This window comes from Salvia hispanica, chromosome 3 (assembly GCF_029641045.1).
Source record: "Salvia hispanica isolate PSC_SH4W2 chromosome 3, Shi_PSC_v1, whole genome shotgun sequence".
Taxonomy (NCBI): Eukaryota; Viridiplantae; Streptophyta; class Magnoliopsida; order Lamiales; family Lamiaceae; genus Salvia; species Salvia hispanica.
The window spans coordinates 24798793-24812791 of NC_142694.1; the positions used below are offsets into that span (position 1 = coordinate 24798793).

The window sequence follows — 13999 nt, forward strand, 5'->3', positions numbered from 1 at the left end:
GCCCCACTGTACTTTTCAGCTCATCTCTTAACTAAGAGACAGCACCTGCAACCCTCCATCTCTTAACCATCTCTTAACCATCTCTTAACTATTCATTCAATTTTATTTTTTATTTTTAATTCCAACAAATTCAATTAATAAAAACACACTTCATTAAAATAAAATAAATATTACAACTTAAAAAAAGCCTAAAAAATAGAAAAAAATACATAATTTAAAATCCTAAAAAATAAAAAAAGTACATAATTTAAAATCCTAAAAAATAAAAAAACTACTCCGCCGGCGAATCATCATCCCCCGAAGTCGGCGGTACAACTATACCAAGTTGACGTCTCATATACTCAATTCCGGCCATATGGGCTTCAACTTGGCCAGGATTCATTTTTGAGAGGTCCGCCATCGTGGCGACTAGGTACATGGACATTAGGGTGTGCGAGCTCGTGCCCCTGCCGGAGCCCGAGCCCTCGCCCGCCTGGCTTGGTCCGCCGCGTCCCATCCCTCTCGCTCTCGCTCTCCCCCTGGCTCTAGCTGCCTTCGCCGCCTTGGTCCCTTGCGGCCGACGTCGTGCACCGGAAGAAGACCCCCCTACATCATCGGTTGGCGTGCCCTCACGTGAGGTGTTGCCTTCGCCGCCATCACTAGACGAGTAGTGGCCACGCACCGTGCGCTTCGTGCGTTTCGAGCCCGAGGCCGACTCGACACCGCCAACCCACCTGTCAAGGTGGTGGACTTGCGACCAAACATCGACAAGCTTGAAATCTTTGCCGACGTCGTCTTTGAAGACCCGCAACGCCGCTCTCAGAATGTCGGCTCCACTGGCTCTGCTCTGATAATTCGCCTCTTCTCCCCTGTATATCGCGCAAAAATTTTTGACATCTTTGTCCGTTCGGTCCCAATGACTGTGGAGCATCTTCACGTTGCGGCGAACGGTAGTCGTCGGCCTTCGGGCGTTGTAAAGGTCGGTGACTTTTTCCCAAAAGCACTTGTGGGTTTGTTGATTCCCGACGACAGGATCATACGAGACGCTGATCCAAGCGTCGTACAAAGCCAACGTCTCGGCTTGGCTGTATGCATGCCGAGTGCCGTCTCCACCAACCTCTGCAGCCGCTGCCTCCTCTTCCTCCTCTTCCTCCTCGGCATTGACGCTGAGACTGAGGTTGATCCTGCCGGAGCCGGAGCCGGAGCCTCCACCGATTGGCCAGTCGGGCAAATTGCGATCAGGCGCCAAAAAATTCTCCGGAATTTGGGATAATCCCGGCGATTGCCCGTACCTCTGGGGGGGGGGAGGGACGATAGTATGCATCCACATCAAAATGTGGTGTTTGGTACGCCGGCGGGGTGGTCGAGCCTTGGGTGCCCGGCGACGAACCGGGAGTAGCCAAACAGTTGTACATGCTCGCCCAATCGTCGAACGAGTTCAAGTCGAACCTGACGGAGCGCCACCTGCCGGAGCCGCCGCCGCTGGAGTTTCCATCGCCGGACATTTTTTCAACAATTTGAGAGTAGTGTTTGTGTGTAAAATGGAAGAGGAATGAGGAATGAAAGTTGTGTTTGTGTGTAAAATGGAGTGTGGAGTGTGGAGTATATTTATAGAAGAATAAAAAATAAAAAAAATAAAAAAAAATTGAAAAATTCGACCGTTTGGTCCCCAACGGTCATTTGACCGTTTGAAATTTTTTTATATAATTAAATTCGATTTTTTCGAATTTATAAAAAAAAAAATTATTACGTCATAAATATGACGCCCACTCGCGGGGCGGCGAGTGGGCGTCATGCAACGCTCCAGCGCGCGCTACGTGGGCGCGCGCGTCGTCTCGCCAGCTCGAGGTTGGCCTCGCCGTGTCGCGTCGCGCGACGAGATGTCTCGTCTCGTCGAGACGAGACGAGCCTCGCAACGCTGACTCGATGCTGGCTCGTCTCGTCGAGACGAGACCGAGCCAAAATCGAGCCCGCGTTGCGGATGCTCTAAACTATCTATTGCCGAATTAGCAGTAGATAAGAATGGGAATAAATCATAAAAATAAGATTAAAATAATAATAATTGCATATTCTCAGCATTTATACAATAATAATATAATGTGATCTGAAATTATGATGCATGTCGACAAAGAGAGGGCAGAAGAAAACAAGACACCAAGTCGAATCAATCTCAATCATAGTGCAAATTCCAAATACAAATGGCAATTTATCCTTTATGAATGTTTTAATAATTGGCAGTGGAAAATGAAAGAACAATAATAAATACGCAGTTGAATTAGTCAGATATTGAGTCACTCAATAAGACGTGATACTCCCTCCATCCGCAGTCTTGTCAACATTATTCTCTTTTTTACTTTACCGTTTCTCCACTTTAACTAATTTTTTATCATTTTTATAAAATATGTGCACAAAGTGATCGGGACTCCTAATCGCGGACGGAGGGAGTACTTATTTGTTACGCAATGGCTTAGAATTATTATAGAGAAATACTTATGTTGTACTTTATGAATTAATTTCGGTTTTGGAATGATACTTTAAATTTGGTAACAATGGCTTAGAATTATTATAGAGAAATACTTATGTTGTACTTTATGAATTAATTTCGGTTTTGGAATGATACTTTAAATTTTAGATATATAAAAAAGTAGTAACAAAATTATATTGGATATCTTCAATAGTTGAATTTGAGAACATATTTGTTGTGAAAAAAATGATAGATTTAAAATAGATACTGATTCTAATTACAAAGTGATTCTAATTATTGTCATCTTTTGGTAATAATAACCATAGTACATAATTAATACCATTTCCAACCATAATAAAAAATGAGTTTTGGTATAGAAATCTTCTCCAATCATATTACCAAACTCAAACTTATTTTTAGTGTTTTTTGTGAAACAACACCAAATATAGTGTTACTGTAAATATTTTATGAGTCAAAAATTCAAAATTAATGTAAATAGTTGGAGTAAAATTAAATTTTGGTGTGACGTATACTCAAAAATAAATTTGAGTTTTGATGTAAATGGTCGGAAGGGTTCTAAGAAATAAAAAAGGAAATGACCACTACACTTTTGAATCTCACTACTTTGAATTATTTATGGGAAGAAAAATACAAGTTCTCGTCTCCATTTTTTTTCACAAAACACGTGTAACAAAAAGTAAAGCATTACAGAGACGTACAAAATAAAAAATTTATCTATTCCACTTTTCACTTCGATTAGTACTCAATTTATTAAAAAATCATACAAATACGATTTTATGGCATGAGGTGATTAAAACATGAGATGGGAGATATTAAGAATTGACATTTCAATTTTTTAGATATGTTAAATAAATTTAGAATTTGAATCCAACATTTTAAAATATTATCTACAGACAGAGCTACGAACTTAGACCATTAAATAGTATACTTAAAAAGCTTTCAATAATATTCTTAAACAAAAAGTCAATGAAAACAATAAAATTTCATTGATGCCATAACTTGTGAATGTGTATGCCAGACGCCCAGACCATTGTATTTTTTTAGTCGAACAATCTCTCGAGTAACCACCCTTATATATTATATAACTATTTTTTGACAAATTTATTAGTAGTAATCAAATATTTGAGTGAACTTGAAAAATGGTCCCTGGATTATGGGTTTATCTCGTCCATAGTTCTTGGACTTTAAAAATATCGCCAGTAGTCTCTGGACTAAGGGTTTATCTCGAAATTAGTCCTTTTGCCTTTTTTTTTTGTACGAAAATGCCCTTTTGGGGGGTTTTGAGGATTTTGGGCAATTTGGTCTTTTTGCACTTTTAATATTTTAAATCTGATATTATTTCAATTATGTACTAAATTTGATATTATTTCAAAATTATCATTCTTCTTCCATTTTGTCATCCTTAACTTAGTTTTTTTATTTCAATATTATATTTAATTTTATAAAATTAAATTTTAAATTTTGATTTTTAAATATCAATAAAAATTTAAATTAAACTATTAATTCATGGACACTATAAATATTGATTAAAACTATTAATTTTTGTTATTTAATATAATATTCAGTTGAATTGAAGAAGTATACACAAATAATATTAATCATGATGGAAAACTATTTAGCCTTCGTTCGGTTGATATAATTGCTTGTGATTGAATATTATGAAGTTGACTAAAAATTTGATCCTACTAAAAATTTTATATATGAGTATTTTTGTTGAAAATTACTAGTAAATTTTGATTGTTTTCAAATTAATAAACAAAAATTATATTAGTCTTACATTAGATGCATATTTATTTCAGAATAAATCGTGTTATATAATATATTTATGATTAAAGCTATTAAATATTGATTAAAACTAAGTCATTGTCATATTGATTAAATTTTAAATATTATACACTTTCGAATATTGATTATGACTATTAATTTTTTTTATTTAATAATTTTTGTAATTAAAAAAATTTATTGATATTTAAAATTTAAAATTTAAAATTTTGTAAAATTAAATATAATATTGAAATAAAGAAACAAAGTGAAGGATGACAAAAGGGAAGAAGAACGATTATTTTGAAATAATATCAAATTTAGTACTCCCTCCGTCCCAGAGAAGTTGGCATACTTTGAAAATGGCACGGGATTTTAGGAGGTTTTGTTCCGTGTGTTAAATGGAGAGAGAAAATATAATTTTTATATTCATGCGAGAGAGAACTTTTTCCAAAAAGGGAAATGTGACATCTTTTGTGGGACAAACTAAAAAGGAAAGTGTGCCAACTTCTCTGGGACGGAGGGAGTACATAACTGAAATAATATCATATTTAAAATGTTAAAAGTGTAAAAAGACCAAATTGCCCAAATCCCCCAAAACCCCTCAGAAGGGCATTTTCGTACTAAAAAAAGCTAAAATGACCAATTCCGAGATAAACCCTTAGTCCAGGGACTACTGGCGATATTTTTAAAGTCCAAGGACTATGGGCGAGATAAACCCATAGTCCAGGGACCATTTTTGTAGTTCACTCATTTATTATACGGAGTAGAACATTTGTGTAAAGCTTAATACCATATAAATTACTCTCTCCGTCCCAAGTTACTTGAGGCATATCTTTTGGGCACGGAGATTAAGAAATGGATATTTAGTATTTTAAGTGGGTTGTCTAATTAAGTATAATAGTTGATTAGTTGTTTCAATTATAATATTGATTTAATTTTTATGCACTGTTTTTGAAATCTGCCATTACAACTCAATTTATATATCCATAATTATTTGAATTTTACATTTTCCAAATACTTTAATTAAAAGTGTTTTTTAGTGTGGAAACTAAAAAAAATGAAGAAAGTGTAATTAAATTACCGTTACTTTTTACTGTTATAAAATAAAAAAGTTTGTAAACACTCAAAATCGAACCAAAAATAGATTACAAAATCACCTCCCAAATTCTGTAAATGGAGGGAATGATTGAAGAGAGAGAAAGAAGAATATGTGAAATGAAGGTTACGAGTGAGTGGTGGGTGAGTGGTGCCAGAGGGATTAATCTGTTAATTACAATAAGGGATAGATTAATTAGTGCTAATTGTTTATTTAAATTCTCTTATTTTTACCTAAAAAGGAAATGACTCAAGTATCTTGGGACAATCCAAAAAGGAATACGACTCAAGTAACGTGGGACGGGGGGAGTAATAAGTTTATCATGTGAAAAAACTCCCTGAATAATTTAGCTCTATATAATTATTATGAATATACTGTTCACGTAGGGGATGTAGCTCAGATGGTAGAGCGCTCGCTTAGCATGCGAGAGGTACGGGGATCGATACCCCGCATCTCCACTGTTTATTTTATTCCTATTTTGTCCTTTGATTTTCTCAGTGAAAATTAAAGACAAAAAACTTTCGGTTTGGGCCTTTTCTTCTGGGCCTGTATATTAAGTTTCTGTTTTTGTTTTAGTTGAATTGATTGATAATTTGAAATCTAACATCATATTATGATCTCTATATCTAATAAAATATAGTACTCCAGTAAATTAAAGTCATCATGAATGCATAACCTATAGTCTTAAAAAACTTTAATGTTTTGTTGCATTGGCCTCAGCATACAACGTGTGTTCAAGATTACTATATACTCCGTATGTATCATTTTAACTGTGAGCATTTACTAGTATAATGTAATCCCATGTTATGACAGAGTATAAAAACATAATTGTATGCGGCAGATATGTACTCAAAAATCTTAAAATAAAAATACTGCTACCACTACTCAGAAAATAACATCATAATATGATATGGAATTTGGATTTAAAGGACCTGAAGAAGGCCCAAAACGCAAGTTTTTGTCAAAGGACAAAATAGGAATAAAATAAAAAGTGGAGATGCGGGGTATCGATCCCCGTACCTCTCGCATGCTAAGCGAGCGCTCTACCATCTGAGCTACATCCCCATCTTGTTTATTAGGTCAAACTTGTTCATAATATTCACTTTGGGTTTCATTTTTATTTCACCTTGACCAAGGTTTGTCAGTTTTTTTAAAAAATACTGTGTAAAAGAGTTTCAGTGTATTTGGATGTTCATATCAAGATTGAAGTTGTTTAGTGCATAACAAATATTGTTATTGTGGACAGTTAACAAGACCAATGCGTACCAAAGTATGTGATGGTTGTCGATTATTGTGAATGTGTTTCGTAATTATGCACATTGTACAGTAATATTGTTTTATGACACACATAATTTGGTATTCAAAACTATATTTTTTTCCATGTAATTCTGAGCTGCTGCTTTTAAAAGGAATTGATTATCTTCTTTAGATTTCAATCATTCCTCTTCTGGCTCTCATTTTTGCAAGAAAGCCTTCCAACTTTGAGAACAAGTCTTCTTCTTCGAATCTGAATCCGTACCCGAGGTTGTCTTCTCATTAGTCGTCTCCTCGTCTTGTTCTTCGACTTGGCCTTCCTCGTCTTCTCCCTCGACCTCATCCTTCTCTTCCTTTTCAGGCATTTTCTGCTCTTTGGCTGCAGCGCCATGTTTCCCTTATTTTATGCTGTCTTTCCCTTTATTTGAATCATCAGCGCAAGCCACTTTCATATAGGCATGCACTGTCACATGAAAATGTTAGAAGATTCATTAACAACAAAAAATTTAAACTTCAATATTTATGTTGAAAGATGGATTGAAATTGAACATACCTGAATGCTCTTAATTTTGGGACTATGATGTTTTTTCATTTAAAAATTTTTCAAGTCAGTATTTATACTTTGGCAAACTGAAATAGTGGACCAAATCACACCAATCTCCCTAATTTTTTGCATTTGCAACCAAATTTTTGGCATATAGATATAATCCCACAACTTTTTTTTAATCTTGAAAAAATAAAAGTCGACCTATATCCAATATAGTCGCAAACATGTAGGCCAACCTTGATTATTATTTCAAAACCACGAGTACTAAAAATTGAATGTCTATACTTTGGTGGACAAAAATTTGTTCAATCAACACAAAAAGGCCTCAAATTTCTCCACTTTTCACCATCTCCAAGGTTATTCATGATGCCCCTTTTACCAAAATTCTTCCCCACAAACAATTTCCTACAGCAACCTATCCGAAAGCCCGGGAAGCCTCCTGAAAAAGCTCAAACTCGCCGGCGGCATCGGATCCCGGAACATCGGGTGGCGGAGGAAGTAGAATCCCAATGCCACCGCCACCATCTTCGGAGGCACCACGTACAGGATTATCGTGATCACAAGGCACATTCCTATGAACAGTTTTGTCGCCCGAGGGTCCCTCCAGCTCACCAGAGCCTGGATCCGCTCGCCCTGGGTCGCAAAATCGCCTAGCACTGTTTGAACCCTTGCCGCCAAAATCCTTAACCGGTCGTATCTGACCCGGATCAGCTCGGGTGGCCGCGAGCTGGGCAGCGTGTCGAATTCCTCGTCTAGCTCATCTGGGTCGACCGTGTCGGCTTGAGACAGTTTGATATCCATACCCGCCGGGATCTTGGGCTTGAACCGGTAGTACCAAACGCCTATTAGAAACACGTATAGAAACCCGGTTGGGACGACCATATCCGGGTACCATACGAGAACCAAGTAAAGGATGTGGACTAGAACCGTGGTAACCGGGTTTCTCCATCTCCGGATATGGTCCAACCATTTGGCCAACCCGACCGCCCAAGCCAAAACCGCAACGATACGGAACCAATTAGCCTTGCTCTTCCTCATGCTCCAGCTATGCGAATCCGCATCCAGCATATACCGCACGACCTCCGGCCCCAATGGAGGCTCTGACCTCGTCAGCCACGCGGCCACCATTTTGGTGGCCGCACCACGCAGAGCCTCCTGCTGGGCCATCCCTAGGGGCCGGAGGTAGTGCATCCGTGGAAGCAGCGGCTGCCCATAGACGCCGCAAGTGTCAGGCAGCAACGACGGGCAGGCGAACCGGATCGCCACCTCGATCTCGCCCATTTTCTTCAACCCGCTCCGGGACAGCACCATCAAAGGATATGAATTCATGTAGACCTTGTTACTCTCCAATGTGGAGATTCGGATCCGGATCTTCCCGATCCGGCAATCGGGTCGATCCTCCCCAGCCTCAGCGAACATGCGCCAATTGTCGAACACGCCAACCGTCATCACTGTGCACGGGTCATACACCTGCCACGTGTACTGCTCGTTCCACCTCGGGTCGAAGTTATCCATGACGGTCCGGGTCCGAACCCATTTCTTTCCGTACTTCGCGACGCAATAAGCATCGGTCGAGCCTTTCCCGTTGCCCTTCGATTTCATCGGGAGTAATCCTCGGGCGCCGAGGATCCCGAGCTCCAAAATCCCCACCGCCGGCTTCCACAGCTGTTTCGCGGTCGGCCGGAAATCGCTGCAGAGATGCGCGGCCTCATCCAACACGTGGTAGCCGCCTTCCAAACACATCCGTAGGTGGAGCCGGCCGGAGTAGGGCCCGCCTTCCAAGCCATACCACTTGGCCGCAACGTGGCGCTCGTCGATTCGCTGCTCAATGCTCCCCACGGGAACGAGGACGTGGCCGAGAAGGACCGGATCTTTTCCGGTCCGATCCTCGACTAGCAGAATCAGGCTGTCTTCGAGAGGCTCGCCGGCGACGAAGATCAAATCCTCGTTCCAGTGGAACGCGGACGAGTGGTGGCTCATCGAGCCTCTCCGGGTCCGGACCGATTGGAAACTGAGCTGGCCCTTAACCCGGATCTCCGGAGCGGTGAGCGGGGGCAAATTGGGCATTATGTGTAAATCCTGAGCTTCAATAACCGTCACACGGAGGTACCACAGCTTCGGCGACTGGTACACCTTAGGGCGCGTGTACGACACGGACGGCTGGGGCGCGTCGGAGCTCAGCGACTCCGGGAACGCGTCGTCGGCCTGCGTGCCGATCCACACCGACAGCTGCAGATCGCCGGAGACGCGGTTCTGGTCGTCGTCTGCGGCTGCGCCGCCCTCCAAATGGTACCACTGCGGCGCGAGCGGGCTGTCCGGCGGGTCGCGCACCGGCACGTCGGAGAGATCGAAGCAGACGCCGCCGAGGAACCTCTCCGACGCGCCGTCCCAAACTGAGATCTCGAGAGTCGAATTCGCGGCGGTGTCCTTGCTGTAACCTTGGGCGAAAACCTGATTCCACTCCGGGCTGGATGGATCGCCGCCGGGAGGAGGAATTGCCGGCTTCGATCGCACTATGTTTCCCGACGTTCGGACTTTGACGTGCGCGTTTTCGCTAGGGCTGAGGCCGCGGCCTTTCACGATTCTCACGAATAGATACTGCATCGGCTCCACCAAATCAAACGCCTGAATCCTCTCCGACGTGTCTCCTTTGAATTTCCCGGCGATAATCCTCGGCGAGTAATCGCCATTCCCCGGCCGCCTTAGCACCTTCATTCTCTCCCCAACCATGGGGTTTCCTCCCATCTGCATTCTCCTCATATCCGGAGAGAATCCTGGCGGCGGAATATTCTCCGGCGGCGGCGGATTTTCCGGTGGCGGTTCGTGAACAATCCGCGGCTCATGAATCCTGACCATCGGAGGCGCATGATCTCGCAGCTCCATTTGCGGCGGCGGAGGCTGATGCTCATCCGAGACTACAAAAACCGGCTTCTTCATCATTTCCTCCGGTTGTAGCGGCGGTGGATGCTGCTGCTCCGGCGGCGGAGGCTGCTCTTCCGGTGGCGGCGGAGGTGGCTCCTCCGTAATTTCATCGTAGTAATAAATCTTCAACCCTAATTCCCCTTTAATCCAACTGAAAACACTCTTCTTCTCCAAAGTAAAATACACCAATCCTTCCTCCCCTCTCCTAACAAACTGCGATCCATACAATTTCACTCTCCCGAGGAAATGATTCTTCCTCGCATTGCCATTACTAAGCTTCTTATCATTGAAAACCTCCACATTCAGCTCCTCAAACTCCATCGTCTTCGGATCCGAAACCACGAAATCCAACACCTCATTCCACACCGGATTGAGATTCCTCGGCACAGTGCCAGTCCGCCGCTTCTGTCCATCAAAATCGGCGACGACATACGCGCTGGAGCTGCCCTGTCCGTCCTTGGGGAGGAGGTCTCGCGCCTCGATCACCTCCACAATGAGCTTCCTGACGGTGGCGGGCGGCGGATTGGGCTGGTCGGAGGGCGGCGGAGGCTGGTCGGAGGCCATTGCTATGTGTTCATAGCTTTTTGAGGATGCTTAACTTTCAATCTTTTTGGGATTGGGGAAATCGCTTAATACCTGGTTTTGTGCTGTTATCGTGTGCTAATTTCACTTCTTTCAAGAGATTGTGATCAGAAATGGTGGAATTTTGTGGTGGTGTGTGATGTGGAGAGAGAGAAAGAGGCTGGATTCCATTCTCTCTTAAGAAGTTTTTTCTCACTTTTTCCATTGTTTATTCTTCCCACTTTTCGTTTTGTACCTCCTTTTTTATTTTACAAAAATTCTTTGCTACAACTTCCTGTTTACACCACATGTTTCTCCAAAAAAAAAATGAAATTTGGGTGTGACATAATTAGGTTTTAATTTGTTGAATTAGAAAAGGCTGCTGCTACAGACTTGGATTTTATCTCAAGTTATGCTCTATATTATAATGCCAAATCACATAAAGATTATTCTTTGATTAACATAACTGCAAACTACTTCTCCATTTTTCCTCTATCTTAAGCTTTGCTCTGTTTCCTCCATCAAAATGCTCTGTTTTCAGATGCTTCTTTAGGCTCAAAGGCAGAGCATATATTCCTCTAGAATAACTGATTTTTGCTTGTGTGCATTTTCTATGTGGGGGATGGGAATTGACTAAATCATGGTGGCACATGATCACAGACCTCCTTTTTGTCAACAGTTTGAAGAAAAAGTTGTGGGAAAGCATCTTCTTTATTCATCAGGTTCTTATTCTCCGCAACAAGTTGTCAACATTGCAGCTTTCGAGCTAGTTTTTGTCAGTGATATTTTGTGATAAACTGGGATTGTTAATGCAGTTTGGGATGTCCAGAATTTAGTTTATATTTTGTGATTAGTGTTTTTGATGTATGGTGACTTTTAACACTTTTGTGAAGGATTAATAAAAGTAAGTCATGTAATGGTGGTTGGTGCATTTAAGTAGATTAAAGGAAGGAAATGTGATAAATGAGAATAAAATTACTGGGTAATAATGCATTAGCTTTTGAGTTTTATAGTGAGATATGGCTAATATTCTTTGATTCTTATGTGGCTTCAAGCATACACACATTGCAAATTTTGTTGGCATGTCCAGTTTCATATATCCTAGGCTTGCAAGAAGCTTCGCCATCTCAGTATTTCCACTTTTTATATTAGTGGACTTGTTTTAGAATCTGATCCTTGTTCCTCTATCTGATGCTGCTTTCTTGGGATATTCTTAGTTCGTTATCTCCTGAGAATGCTCCCGAAGACTCTCTCTTGGTACGTGACGTCGTCTGCTGCTCTGCTGTTAAGAAATTAGGCCCTCTGATGTGAAGCAAATATTCAATCATTCATCCTTAGGTTTCAAACATTTTATTATGTTTTTGGACTCATATTTGGATTAACTTTCCTACGTAGGTTGGGAATCAAGGAAAAAGTCAAGCAAACTTTCCAATTTGACAGACTGACCAGTCTGCGCAGCTAACTGGACTGGGTCACTCGGTCCACAAAACCACCCGGCCCAGGTCATTCCAAGCACCAATTCTACCCGGGCAGGGTTAACTACTTAGTTTCTGGCACACGAGTTTCAGTTTATATCACCACTTTTCGAGCAGTTATGGACATCTTTTGACACACGAAAATTGGGAGAAAAGAAGAGGAAAGAAGTGAAAGAAGAGGGGAAAGATATTCAACATAAATTCTAGAAACAACATGTCATGATTCATGAGCTCGAAACGTGTTAAACGCAATGTTCTTCCCCTTGTGAATCCATTGGTTTCGTATTTCATTCTTTTACATTTATTTTGTTAATTATTGTGTACTTATTTCCATAATTTTACATTCGTAGCCCAATTAAATAACCGTACACTTCCATGTGGTTTGAGACCTTTAGCACTATAACTACAATTGTATTGTTACAGTTGTTATATTAAAGACATATAGTAATAAATTAAAACTTGATTGTTATTTTCTAAATAATGTACAGTCATTCATCTACACACAAATCCCTTTTCAAGAACATAACTAAATAATGGCTATATCATATCTGTAAAACAGTCTTTGTTGAGATGTTTCGATTTTAACCTGTGTAGTGGACTGGTAACGGTGAGATACAAGAACTCCTAGTGAAAATGCTACTAAAGATGTCAAAACAAAGCATCTCTTCGTCTTCACCATCTTTGATAGTTTCTGCCGGAAACTAGAGTCCGGCCTCTCTCCCTTGGCAATTTCTTGGCAGTTCTGGTTGGAATCATCGTTGTTGGTGTTGTCAACACCATTAGACGTGCTGCTTTCTTGAGCATGACGGTCTTCGTGAACTGAGGTTGAGATTGAGTTCTCAACTTCAGAATTGAGTTTCTTAGCAATTTTGACATAGTAGGTGTTGTCCTCTAAGATGGCATTGGTTTCTTGTATATTGCAATCTTCGGGTACCTTATATGCCTGCTCGAAGTGTAGGATGATGCTTTCGTTGGCCTGCCTTTCTCCGCTCACGATGACGTGACCGTGGTCGTCGGTTCGAATCCTCACTTCCTCCTCCTTGAATCCTTGCACATCAAAAAGCCTTCAAAAACTTTGCTTCATGTTTGGAAGCTTTTCTTATTTCAAGCATAGATTCATATTTCGATGGCAATTAATACTCCCTCTGTTTCTTAAAAATAGAAATTATTTCCTTTTTGGTAATACCTGGAATGTCAATGAGCAAACAATGGGAAACAGCAGTCTCAGTCCACCAAGAGGAAGGCAAAACATACTCAAATTTCATATTTCTTGGCTCCATTTATGATACTTTTGGCAAAATTTTGCAATGAAAATACTGATGTTTGATGAATTTCAGAAGCTTATAAAGGAGAATAAATATTTAGCTTTACTTTACAAATACAATATGTATCTGTTCCTAACTTTCCTTGTTTGGTTTTGGCCAAGAGAAAAACAGAGCCTTATTCTTTGCTTGGCTTTCTAATTTAATACATAGCTGAAAACGAAACCACCATTTTATATTTATATTGTAATTTTGTTTAAAATGTAATTTGAGTGAAGGTAACAAACTAACTAAAGTAACGCAGTAGGAAAAATAGACAAATGTTTAAGGTGTATTTTTGTATAAACAGAGGTATATATTGATATTGGGGAAGTTCTCTTATATGCTGATTTTACATGATCTTATACACAAAAAGAAAGAAAGAAAATGTACATGGTATATGCTTATTAGTGATTATTTTCCCCTGTATGCAGCTGAGAACGCATCGATGAACTCAACTGGGCACGAAGATAGCATAGATAGAAGAGAAGTGAAGATGAAGTTATGGCATTTATCAAACAATCTCAAGATCCTAACCCCAAGATTTGCAGAAGTCCCCTGATATTATCAGACCAAAATCGAGATTGAAAGAAAGGTATGTCAGCAAGAGAAAAT

At 40.5% G+C, this 13999-nt stretch overlaps 2 protein-coding genes and 2 non-coding genes across 4 annotated transcripts; 1 reads left to right on the forward strand and 3 right to left on the reverse strand.

Moving 5' to 3' along the window:
• Positions 1 to 5709: 5709 nt before the first annotated feature.
• On the forward strand, positions 5710 to 5782 carry TRNAA-AGC (transfer RNA alanine (anticodon AGC)). The gene has a single exon. It is a non-coding gene; the product is annotated as a tRNA-Ala (tRNA).
• Positions 5783 to 6316: 534 nt separating this feature from the next.
• Positions 6317 to 6389, reverse strand: TRNAA-AGC (transfer RNA alanine (anticodon AGC)). The gene has a single exon. It is a non-coding gene; the product is annotated as a tRNA-Ala (tRNA).
• A 963-nt stretch (positions 6390 to 7352) lies between these two features.
• Positions 7353 to 10927, reverse strand: QKY (C2 calcium/lipid-binding plant phosphoribosyltransferase family protein). Its single transcript, XM_048108504.2, has one exon. It carries the CDS (start codon positions 10609 to 10611, stop codon positions 7531 to 7533), a length of 3081 nt encoding a protein of 1026 aa, XP_047964461.1. The 5' UTR covers positions 10612 to 10927; the 3' UTR covers positions 7353 to 7530.
• A 1604-nt stretch (positions 10928 to 12531) lies between these two features.
• On the reverse strand, positions 12532 to 13941 carry LOC125208960 (uncharacterized). The gene is made up of 2 exons (XM_048108506.2): positions 13270 to 13941; positions 12532 to 13130 (listed from the first exon to the last, which is right to left on the reverse strand). Exons 1-2 carry the CDS (start codon positions 13361 to 13363, stop codon positions 12610 to 12612), a joined length of 615 nt encoding a protein of 204 aa, XP_047964463.1. The 5' UTR covers positions 13364 to 13941; the 3' UTR covers positions 12532 to 12609.
• Between the last annotated feature and the right edge of the window lie 58 nt (positions 13942 to 13999).